This window comes from Pyxicephalus adspersus, chromosome 8 (genome assembly GCF_032062135.1).
Source record: "Pyxicephalus adspersus chromosome 8, UCB_Pads_2.0, whole genome shotgun sequence".
In the NCBI taxonomy this organism is placed as follows: domain Eukaryota; kingdom Metazoa; phylum Chordata; class Amphibia; order Anura; family Pyxicephalidae; genus Pyxicephalus; species Pyxicephalus adspersus.
Window position 1 is genome coordinate 55,221,057 of NC_092865.1, and position 12,463 is coordinate 55,233,519.

At 36.4% G+C, this 12,463-nt stretch overlaps 1 protein-coding gene across 11 annotated transcripts in view; it reads left to right on the forward strand.

Annotated features, from left to right (window-relative positions):
* FOXP1 (forkhead box P1) overlaps nt 1–12,463 on the forward strand; it is a 500,704-nt gene that overhangs the window by 461,432 nt on the left and 26,809 nt on the right. For all 11 annotated transcript variants that reach the window (XM_072420741.1, XM_072420743.1, XM_072420746.1 and 8 more), the window contains 2 exons: nt 2,017–2,104; nt 6,728–6,811. In XM_072420741.1, coding sequence (XP_072276842.1) covers nt 2,017–2,104; nt 6,728–6,811 — 172 coding nt within the window. The remainder of the gene's footprint in view (nt 1–2,016; nt 2,105–6,727; nt 6,812–12,463) is intronic.

Below are 12,463 nucleotides of genomic sequence, written 5' to 3' on the forward strand. Positions count from 1 at the left end.
CTAAACCATACTTATACAATATATATGATGAAAAAATATATGTCTATAATAATACAATATGGAAAAGCGGCCCAGAAAAACACTTAACAGGTTCCTTACAAATATATAGGGAGATAGTACTTACCCCCTCTTGAGGAAAGCAACTTCTTACAAGACTGGAATGCAACTATATAGATTTTATTTGTAACACCTTTCACCAGATACTACTGGCTTCATCAGGTAAAAGTCGATATTGTCCAAATAGTCTCAGTGAAGAGGAATACAGACAGAGAGATAGTTGTGTCCTTATGCATTATTGCAGCTTTGTTTTGAATAGGCTGGGCTGTTTAGGATTTACAAAAAACAGTTATTGTGAAAATATAGGGAAATATAGGCAGGTCAACAAACTTTTATAGGTTGATGAGTGTTTTATTCAACCTGTTCTGTCTGTTGGCACCATTTTGGGTGGCAGAAAAAACAATGATGGTAACTATAAAGTTCAAAGAGATGTTTGATCGATGACAGTTTCCCAAAGAATGTGGTCTACATTTTTGGTACTTCTTTGTGTTATTGTTTTCCTTGCCTTGCTTGTTATTGTATTCTTAGTTATTGCTTTGCTTTTATTTTGGATTATTCACACCTTTCATGTCGATGCCTGGATTAAGAACTAGAATGACTGGCATTTGTCTACTCATTCAGGAATGCAACACTAAAACATCGGTGGAGCAGTTTCTGTTTTTTTTCAATCATTTTGGTCATTCAATCATTTTTTTATAAAAAGATTCACATGGACACAACTTTTAGCAGCTAGGCAGAGGTCTGTTTTCCACAGTCTGCTCACTGATTAATCCCTGGACCTCAACATCCATATGCATAACCATAACATATGTTGTCATCATGTTTGCCCTAGGTGAATGATAACTTTCTCCTATACAAGATCTGTCCCTTATTTTATGTGATTACTGTTGCTAAAAGAGGCAAAATGCCTGCTCGAAAAGCCCAACTACATTTTATCTGTAGAGGGCAATGAAATGAATGAGGGGCATGGTCTCATTTTTCCAAAGCTAGACAGAGTCTTACAATTTATGCTTTGCAACCCCTACAGTTCTCTTACTGATTGTAGCCAGAAATGAAAATCAAAATAAAGGAAAAAAAAAATCATAACCCCTCAAATATTGCTGGGCCAGGTAACTATTATGTGTAAAGGACTACTATCCTACTGAGGACAGCTGACTGTGATGGCAGTATAATTTATGAAGCTTGGTAATGTGATTTGGATTTTTCCATTCAGTTGCTTTTCTTTAGAAAGACCAGCTCCATGATTGTCTTCACTTTGTATAAACACACACACACACATTTAAAAAGATCTCTCCCAGGTCATATTATCAAATTGCCATATTTTGTTTAAAGGCACTTTAAAATTGTAAAAAGTAAAAGGTTGAAGAGGTATATGCTTTTAATAACCAAAATCCAATATCTGATATGTTTCCATGCCTATAGACAGTCACATTTAGTAGTTGTCTTTAAAATCCGCTAATCCACAAAGTGCTTATTATCGATCAACTGCTTGGTTAAAGCATTGCTTACAGTAGTTGTCTTTATACAGTTCCTGTGCAATAAAAATATACATTCAGTGCCAATTACAAAAGAACTTCCATCATGCTGCAAAATTGTACACCAAACCACAAGCTTGGGTTTGGCAATTATCAAGCCGTGTAACACACAATTGTCACAAATGGAACTCACAATGGTCCACCATATCACATAGTGTATAATCAGGCTGAAAATATGTCATGAAATAAGCTTGCAACTCTTCAGTGCTCCAGTTAACAACCCACATATATTGAGAAGCGGCATGTGATTTTTCCACAGTACTTAACCTATCTGCCTTCTTCCCATTTAGCAATTTTTTTTTTTAAGGTTTAATGTTATGAGCAGGATGTACCATTGTACCATTTAGAATGAACCCTAAATCATGGATGAATCTGAGGCATGGCAGGTACCCAATCCTCATTATCTCTTCTTTTGTCATTACAGACATCTCAACAGCGAGCATGCATTGGATGACAGGAGCACGGCTCAATGTCGAGTTCAGATGCAAGTTGTACAGCAATTAGAGTTACAGGTAAAACAGAGTCACCAATTTCACTGGCTTCATGTATTCTAATTGAAATGTATTTCCAGTACAGCTCCCCTTTCTATTTAAAAGGCTTCTATCTATCTATCTATCTATCTATCTATCTATCTATCTATCTATCAAAATGAGCCAAAATTGTATTTGTGAGGTCAAGTACTGTTGTTGAAGCACCGGCTTTCCATTTCATCCTAAGGCTATTCAGTAGGGTTGAGGTCGGGGCTTTGTGCAGTTACCTTAAACCAGTCACTTAAATAGGTCTCTATGAAGCCAACTTTGTGCACAGGGCAAAGTATTGCAGGAATAGCATTCATACATTGCTATGCATTACTGCCCTACTACTGCGACATCAACAAAGGAAAATGCCCTATGGATGAATTGTAGAATGCTCATGAAGCTGGATCTGCATTGGGAAATTGCTTGTCAGTTTTGGTATTGATCCACACAGCTATGGTATTCTTATTGGTTCCCATTATGGGCAGTACAGTGGCTCAGTGGTTAGCACTATTGCCTTTGCAGCGCCTGGTCCCAGGTTCAAGTCTCAGTCAGGGCACTATCTGCATGAAGTTTGCAGGTTCTCCCCACGTTTGCATGGGTTTCCCCCGGGTACTCCGGTTTCCTCCCACATCCCAAAAACATGCAGTTAGGTTAATTGGCTTCTCCCAACATTGACCTTAGACTGTGTTAATGACTTATGACTATGGTAGGGACATTAGATTGTGAGCCCCTTGAAGGGACAGCTAATGACATGACTAAAGACTTTGTACAGCGCTGCGTAATATGTTGGCGCTATATAAATACTGTGTAATAATGATAATAATTACACCTGGTTTATGTAATGATGCTATATCATGGGATTGGTAGGTTAGAAACCCCTTACAAATGGCTATTGTTCCTCCCTGAGAGAAGTGCCAATGTTCACCTACTCATTCTGCCTTCTCCATTGACATGTTGATAACACCTTCATGTTCTTAGTTTGTTTAGACCTTGACAACGTTTTAAGGCTGTTATAATGTGCCTGCATAGGACATATCTCTCTGTCTATCAACAGTTTTAAAAGGCAAAGAAAACCATATGTGCACAAGGGCCCTCTGGGACTCGGGCAAATTTAAATTAGGCATGTGACGGGGGTCCACTGGAAACCCTAAACCTAGATTTTCTTTTGATGCAATTTGGAATGGTGTTCTTCATAGGTTTATAAATGCTACTCCTTATGATCGATCGATCCATCTATCATACTGGGACTAAGTGTATTTATAAGAGAGTGTTTGCCATACTTGCAATCAGAATATCTGACAAGTGATCTTTTATAAGCCATAAAACTTAAACATTAATGACTTTCATCACCTAAAAATTCATTCTACTCAGAAAACACACTTGTGACCAGATAATATTGAAACAGTACTTCTGGAAAGGAGAAATAAGTCCTGCATACAATTGTTTAATAATGGTTAGGAAAGATTGTTCATACAAAAGAGGTTTGTTAGAAAAATCAACATCAGACTCGAAATTGCCCGTTTCCTAAGACTACTACAGCTTTCAGTACTGCAAATACATTCAGTATATCGTAACTTTAACATTTCATTATTAAAAAAAATATGATGGACAAGTTGATTGTTTCCTCCTAAATTAATATTTTGTTATTTGGTCTGAAGAGCACCTTGGCAAAAGTGACTGGTTAACCCCTTGCTTTTTGTGCACTTGTGCTAATTTTAAATTACAGTATGCCCTCAGAAATAGCTGCTTTATATGCAAGGCAGCATTACAAAGATATATAGAGGGCCCTGGGCTAAATAGAGAAGATAATTACATTTGGAATTTTACAGAGTTTTAAAGTCATTTGCAGCTTCAAATAGTCACTGAGAAATATCTGCAAAAACAGACTTAAAGTTTCTGTTGCTGCTCTCCCTCTGTAAAAAAGCATATATCTTTTTAATTACATAACATTTTAATTCCTCTCTCAATTCGTCTTGTGTCATTTTGGCTCCTGCATGAATTCCGCTGGCCCTTGATTTCAGCCTTCCCTCCCATTGTAGTCTTCATTAACCCGCTATGGCCTAATTTATTTCCTGGTATCGTAGTGTGAAGCGTAAATTATCGAGTCCTGCAGAAACAATTACAGGGGGGAAGTTGGTGATGTGGTCATATAAATGGGAACTAACCACACACCAAGTAATTATGCACTTTTATTAAGATTTACAGCTGATAGTTTAGAGTGGTAATAATACATCAAACATTGTTTTCTACAGAAATTTTTAGTACTTCCAGTAGTTTTTTTTTATTATTGTTATAAATGGTAATTTCCAAATATTTTATGGTAGGAAAAAAGGTCAATTTTATCAGAATGCCAATTCAAGTGAGGGAATTTCTTTTTTTTCATTTTATTTACAGCGATGAGCAAATGTTCATGTGTGTATCTCATTTTGCATGTGTTTAGATAAAAAAAAAGCACACACACAAACATATTGAAAATTAGATTACCAAGGGTGAGTTTAAAGGACAACGGCTGCAAGCTGGTCTGAGCATCATCAACATTGTTGATTTTTTTACTAAGTGGCTACCTCAAAGCTGCACATTGAAAAACAAGACACAAGACTTAAAAATTAAACTTGGCTAAAATTGTTGATTAGCAGTAGAAACATGCAACACCCTGGGATGCATAATGTTTTGGCCTTTTACCTGTAAAGGTTTAAAGGTTAAAGCAGTAGATTGCTATATTGCTGTATCCCCTTCCTTTATAATAAATGGCTGAAAATGTTTGAAGTGAGGTTAGGAGCACTTTCCTACTAGAAAATTATAGTTTGATCCAGCTAAACCTCTATAATGGGAGACTATAGTATATAGCAGTGTTGTCATCTGGTGAACCTGGGGCATCTATAAAAAGAGAATGTATTCATTTTGGGCACTTGGATTATTATCTGTTAGATAATTTAAGATTGGGACATCTGTGGAATCGATTCAAATACAATCAGTAGCTGGTAGTACACCTAGGAAGTGCAACAGAACACTACTTGCTGAGAGGTTTATAGAGTTAGAATGTCAATAAACTAGCCAGCAACCATGCAAAACTACTTACGTGGTGGATTTAGGTGGAGTTGACCTTTAGGAATGAGTCCACGCAAGTAAGGGAAGGCAACAATATGACAACAATATGCTGCCCACTACTGCCCCTGCCCTAGAGGAACCTTTATTGGCATTACCCTATCACTATCACATAAGCTTTTCATTACATTTTTTTTTGATAAATTACAGATTTATTAATCTTCTTTAATGCTGCATAAAACAAAGAGTGAAGCTATAAGAGGGGGTGAAAAGTCACTTTCCAAATGTAATTTCTTTCATACAGTTTTTGTATGTGTGAATTAATTTTAGTAGAATATTCCCCATTGACGTCTGAAATTACCCCCTTAGATTTAACACCAAGCTTTCCTTTTAAATTCCATTTTTCTGTTGTCCTTTTACAAGCTGCTCTTTTTTTTTATAACAGCCAAAACATGAACTTTACATATTGCCTGTAGTGTCGGTACAACAGAATATCTGATTCGAGCAGGCATTGATATTATGTAATTGAACAAGAGCGAGCGGAGACAGCGTGTCACAGGCATTAGGCTGAGAATTATAAGTCATTCCATGCGCCCGACGTTCAGGCAGCTCTGCAGAAAAGAATACAAATAAAATGGTTGCTGCAATGATTACATTCACATATCTTGTTAAGGGCAGATACTAATAGGGTTTAAATTGAAGTTTCAGGTGATGTGGCACACTTGGTTTTTATCCCCCCAGCAAGATTAATTATGTGCCTTTCAGGATAATTTCAGTGTGTTCAGAAATGCTTCTGGAAATTCAAGCAACATGCATATAGGAGGGGTCAGCTCATGCAAATCTTGCATTGATTATCACCTTGATATTTGACTGGTGGCCCTGACTGATGAGTGTCAAAATTGGAGGGCCTACAACTTTAAATTAAAGTGTCTAGGCAATATAATAATAGATCTCAGCAATACATGCATATTTCTCTATGCTTGTTTTTAATTTGGAATTGTTTCAGTACAAAAAAATATCCCTTGATATATATATATATATATATATATATATATATTTTTTTTTTTTTTTTGTGTACCTAAATCCTGATATGAACTGGTGATGTTGCCTTTGCTGCAACATTATCAGCTCCACCTGCGTTCTATGAAAAGAAGTAGGTGTTCTGTAGTCCAGCTAGGGAGAACTGGGCAGGACTGACAAGACATCACAGTACGTAGGCACAGGACAATGTCAGTAAATTTTAGGTGTGATTAAAAGTCTTTACTCTGATAAGGGAAAGCAAATTAATTTTTTAAGTTGAAGTTTTTTACTTCCCTGTTGATTTTTTAAACTGCTGATCTGCTGTGCCAGGTACATAAAGTCAGTTTACCATGATCGCTTAGAAGGGAAATAATACAATTACATATTTGTATATGAACAAAATTATGGTAAGCTCCATACCGTTCAGATCTAATGTCATCAGTTCATTGTTTCCCTATTAAAATCCACAGAATACATTTAACTCTAAAAAAAAAACAGTATACTTTCCAAATATGAGTTTATTTTCTAATGTTTTCACATTCTTTTTTATAGCTTTCCAAAGACAAAGAACGCCTCCAAGCAATGATGACGCATTTACATGTGAAGTCAACAGAACCCAAAGCAAGCCCTCAACCTGTAAGTCACACTTCTTTGCTTATTTTCTTTGTGGGTTGAGAAGTTTCAGCTGCTGTGAGATCTGAAAAACAGCATTGGCTGAAAATGTTTCCAATGCTGAAATGTGAAGAAACACTGTCAAGACTAAGCAAAGTGTAAACAGGGCAACTATAGGAAGATATAGATATATTGCTTGCCAGTTCCATTGGAGCCTTTCTCTGCTTTTTTGCACAGTTGAAGCATCGGCATCCAACACTTTGGGGTATATTAGATGCATATGTCTCCTCATTTGTGGCTGCAGGCCAGAATTAAGCATTTTTGATAGTCATCAATGACACCCTGTTCATAACAGATTTTCTTAAGTTTAATGATCTATTGTGTAAATAATAAAGGGCACCAATAATATACTTTGGTAATTAATACAACCAATTAAAAGGGAATTCACAGCTATCATAGAAATTAAATTATGAATGAAATATACAGTATATTAGTAATGTGGATTTTGTTCTAAGTGCCTTATTCTATTGGGATGGGGGGAGGGGGGGTCTCCAAAAAAATACATGTTTGTCGGGTGTACTGCATGAAAGAATGTCCTGTGGTTGGATTGCTTGCAAACTCTATAATCTCATCCTTACAGCGAATATACCAGTGGTTGTTTAAGATGAGGCAACTTCTGTTTTATAGTTTAGCAATCCTTTTAGGCGTGTTTCATTATTTTTTTTTTTCATTAAATAATAGTTCTGTTTCCTGGGACCTCCTATAAAATTTATTTTTAACTCCTCGATCGAATTCCACCAAGCAGGTTAACATTATCTTCCCTCGTTGCTCCACACAGTGCTTCTTTATTATGAGCAACGAGCATGCATATTTTTGACTGAAAAATTAATAGCCTTGGAATTCATACACAGCAGGTTTTCTTTGGAGAAAAGTCTAATATTTCCGCACAGCGCTTTTCTAACCATTTATTTAGAGTCCAAAGCAAACCTTTGACAGCTCGAACGTTGTTACAAGCAAACATAAAGCTCACTGGTATGTAAACCGACAATAGGCAGCCTGTGTGAGGTTTCGCTATTGTCACATGCACAGATTGTTTGGATTAGTGTATGTAAATTTACTGTTGTGCCGCCATTTGTGGAGTGAGGAAAAAAAAACTGAATTTGTATATGAAAAGTGTCTTCACTTGGAAGCAATCAACTTCAAACCTTTTGATGCAAATTTTTTTTTTTTTTTTTGAGTGTACCATATTGTCTGGTAGCTGTCGACTCTTCTCAAAGTGATCTTTTGAGGTAGAAAAATAGAATATATTTTATATACTCCATCTGATAAATTTCAATTATTAAAGCATTGAGAAAGCCATATAAATATGTGTGAAGTAGAAAGGTGTTTTGGGAAGAATACATTCACTGTGTTTTCTAGTACTGGGTAAAAAAAAAAAATAAGCTTGCATTTTCCGTATCCAGCTAAGAGTTGGTCTTCTTTTTAATTTCTCTTAAAAAGAAAAAAAAAAGTGTTTTTGTAAAAAAAGTGGAGTATTGTATGGTGTTATGAGGTTGCAACTGAGTGTCTAGATCAGGGATGCCCACACTTTTTTGGCTTGCAAGCTACTTTTAGATTGACCAAGTCAAAATGATCTCCCAACAATAAAAACTTGGACTTAATAACTACTGTGTGCAGTATAGTTTATTTTGAAAGGCAGGGCTCCGCAATCTGCTCGCGTTGCCTTTGCAATCTACCAGTAGATCACAGTCCGCCTGTTGGGCACTCCTGGTCTAGATATTGGCTTGTGGTAAGGTACCGATCAGTGCCTAGATCAGTGTTTCTCTGCCTTTTTTCACATGGTGGAACCCTTGAAATAACTTTCACGTCTTCAGAGAACCCCTTTTATAATTACTATATCCACAGCTCACAGTACATTGATGTGGTGATCAGTGGGAAGAATGCCTGTTACATTGTTTGGCAAATGAAAAGAATGTCACCCTTACGGATAGCCAAAAAGATCATTTGTGTTAGTTAAACCAGCCCGAGAGGCATAAATTACACATTGCTCAGGGACCCCCTAGCAACCTCTGGGGGAACCCAGAGTTCCACTGGGCCCCGGCTGAGAAACACTTGAGTTGTTGTATAGAAGAGTGTCTAGATTTGTGGTTAAGTATTATGCGGTTATGGCGGGATGTAACAGAATGTCTAAATTATGTTGTGGTGATGTAGGGTAGATTGTTATGCAGTTGTGGTTGAGTATAGTGGAGTGTAAAAAGTTTAGGTTGTTGTGGGATGTAGTCGGATGTCTTGGTGTTGGCTTGTGGTAAGGTATGGTCGAAGTTAAGGAAAAGTATATTGGAGTGTCTGGATATTGAGTTGTGAAAGGGTGTGGTATATATTGGGTTTTAGAAGAGCATTGCAATGTGTTATAGAGTTGTGCCTAAACATGAGGTTGTGATAGTGTAGAGTGGCATGTGTAGTTATTATGTTGTGGTAATGTATATGTTATAGAGTTGTGGATGGGTATAGTGGAGGGCATAGACATTATGGATCAGTGTAAGGAAATAATGGAGTGTCTAGATCAGCCATTCTCAACCAGGGTCCCTTAAACTGTGGCTGATTGACCCACCCCATTAGTTTTGGAGTCCACACCACTTGGCTGAGCCAGCTGCATGACCCCAAAGTTTTAGGTGCCTATAAAGGTATTATTCTAGCTACCATTGCCTTTTTTCCCACTGACCACCAATAAATTGGTTTCCCTGAGCCTGAAAAAAAAAACAGATATTTGTTTGTTGTAGTGTATGATGAAAATTTGTCATTAGGTTTAATTTTTGCATCTTTTCACTAATCTCACCTTTGCAGGACACTTTAATATACTGTGATTGGTTTAATATGGTGTATTTGCAGAGTACAGGGTGCTGCAAGTCTATCAATATTCACTTTGTCAGCCCAGGCTAGCACTTCCTAAACCTTGTCAGTTCAGTGAGTTCTTGTACTGCATGTTATAATTTTACAAGTATAAAAATAACCGTGTTACTAGCTGTTGCCTATATTTGTGAATACAGTATAGACTCAAGAGCGATGATCGACTTTTACTCACAGAAACTCAAGACTAAATATAAAACAATTCTACCATTTCCTTTGCATGAACTTAAAACCCATGTAAAAATTGTTTATGAAAATGATTCTCTTTTTTTGTTGTTTGAACATATTTAATTTGTGTAATTAGCATATGCAAATGACAAAGTACAAAATATTGTTCAGGTTTAGAGTAGGTTAAATCAATTAAAAAATGTTGGATGTTTGCTGATTATGAAGCCTAATGTAACTATACAGAATAGGAAAAAGATCTTTATTTCTCAGTAAAGAGAACCTGTGACTTTGTAACTGACATATTGCACTAAAGGAGGAATACAAGGTAGGCAGATAGGAGGACATTGTTTCTCCCCTAAATTACGGGGTATATAAAACTAAAGATGAACTCCTTTCTTAAGTTCAGACTTTTACAATAGTACAGTCCATCTCATTTCTTAGGTTGGAAGACATCCAGCATCATTTAGCCATTTTTCCCCAGCATTTTGGCTCCTGGTGCACCCTTTTCTTCCATCGGATTTCAGTTCTTTCATTCATAGAGCATCATATGCATGCCAGCTCAGCTGACCTAGGAACACTGACACCTCCTAACAAAATTCCCACCCATGAAGAAGGCATTTTAATGTATTCAGGATTCCTTCCAAAGGCCATGTTAGCCAAGAGCAAGAAAACTTTGTCTCCTTTAGTTTTTTATTGCCAAGCACAGTTCATGGCTTAGCATCATAGTAGGCATGAGGTGTCCATTAAAAATCAAGTATGTTTTAATTAGAAAAGTTGTCAAAAAATATTTTGTATATTGTATGGATAATTACTTTGAGTATTCCCAAACGTCACCCAGCTGTCATCCATGAAAAGGCAATATAATTTTTTTCTAATGGTTGAACAGTAATTAAGTTTTTTTTTTTTTTGCAGACAGTACATCGATTCAGACTTGACCTGAAACATTTAAAATAACATTTTCAAATCAAATGCATGGTTAAATATTCCATCCTGTGTATTTCTGTTCACTCTGGGGGAAAAGTAATTAAGTTTATTTAAGGAAAAAAAAAGGAAAACACAAAATATATATGATAAATAGAAATATGTTCAGGCAATTAAACATACCATAAAGCTGTGTTACAACGCTGGCCTATAATATAAAACGGTTGAATTATACTGTGTTTAGACTTTTCTCCAATATTTGCCTGCTTGGCGAAATGGTTATAGCTGAAAACATAATTGCATGCTTCCATTTATTTCTAGTAACATTAAATAAACAGTTAATCACTTTATTTTTGGGAATCATGAAACATACATTTCAAGATGGAAACATAAGGAGGAATGTTTGCTTGGCTTATGATAAAATTCATAGATAGTTGGCTCGGCATGGTTTTGGATTAAGCATAGTCGAGTATTGTTTCAGTAATGGCTTCTTATGGTGTCTGTTATATTTAAGTCATTTAGTTTAAATGTATACATAATACTGCATTCTTTACATGCCTGGGGGTATGTACTTGTGTTGTTCGGGTGGTTTTCAGAATGGCCCACTTATTGCAATCTCCACCCTATGACATAGTCATGTATGCAATTATAATTATTGCAACTTGCATTATCTTAAATTGGCTTTTTCTTTTTTGAGAGAGTTCAGAAAGTGAGCATGACTACATTCCACGGGGTTAAAGAAAGGCCTAAGAAAGACCTGTATTCATGATCTGGTATAGAAATATTGGATATTGAAATGTATAAGGGCAACTTTGGGTAGAGCTGGCAGAGTAGAGTAGGGTTACTCTAGACAAAATGTGAGGGAAAATTCTACATTTTTGAGTTTCATGAGGGTAAAAAGTAAAGAGAACAGCTGTTTTATGGCAAACTTCCTTTGCCCTTCTGTTATAGTTTTAGGATTGGAGCAAAGGACATCAAAACAAAACATGATATCATTCTATGTTGATGTTAAGTGTATACAAATATTTTGTTAGTTTATCTGGGATTTTTCAGTGGTTTTTAGTGTATGGTAGACATTTGCCTTTGCACGGTGATAGGAGCGAAACTTTTGTGGTGAAGGTGATGGAGAACAAACAGATTAATATATGTCACTCTATAAAGTTTGCAGAAGTCCCAGCTGTGTTGATTTTTTAGAAATTGCAGGTTTTACATGAATGTTAATTCTAATGCAAACTGGGAAGAGTTTTTGGAGGTCAGGGGCAAGGTTAGAATACACCTGTCATGTGAAAATTGCAGCTACCACTGATGGCTTCCTTCAGTGTAAGAGTTAACTGTCTGTGCCTTTCTGATTCAAAAACTCAAAAGAAAGTCAAAACTGGTTTACAAAATCTGTTTTAGGTTTATCAGTTTGGTGCAGGTGTGGCCAGAGCCTATTGTAATACATCACCATTACTTTGTAGGCCAGAAGTGCTCAGACCCAGACTATAACAAGCAAGTACAAACGTTAAGCTTTAAAATTAGTAAATACAAATACACAATCTCTTCTGAAAGCTTCCACTGTGGCCTGATATGACAGCAGAGAATTTCCTTTAAAACAGTCATTTCCTGGCTTATCACTCCTTATAGCAGACTCCAATCCTCATTGATTAAAGCCCAGAATTTCGGAGCAATTAAATCATC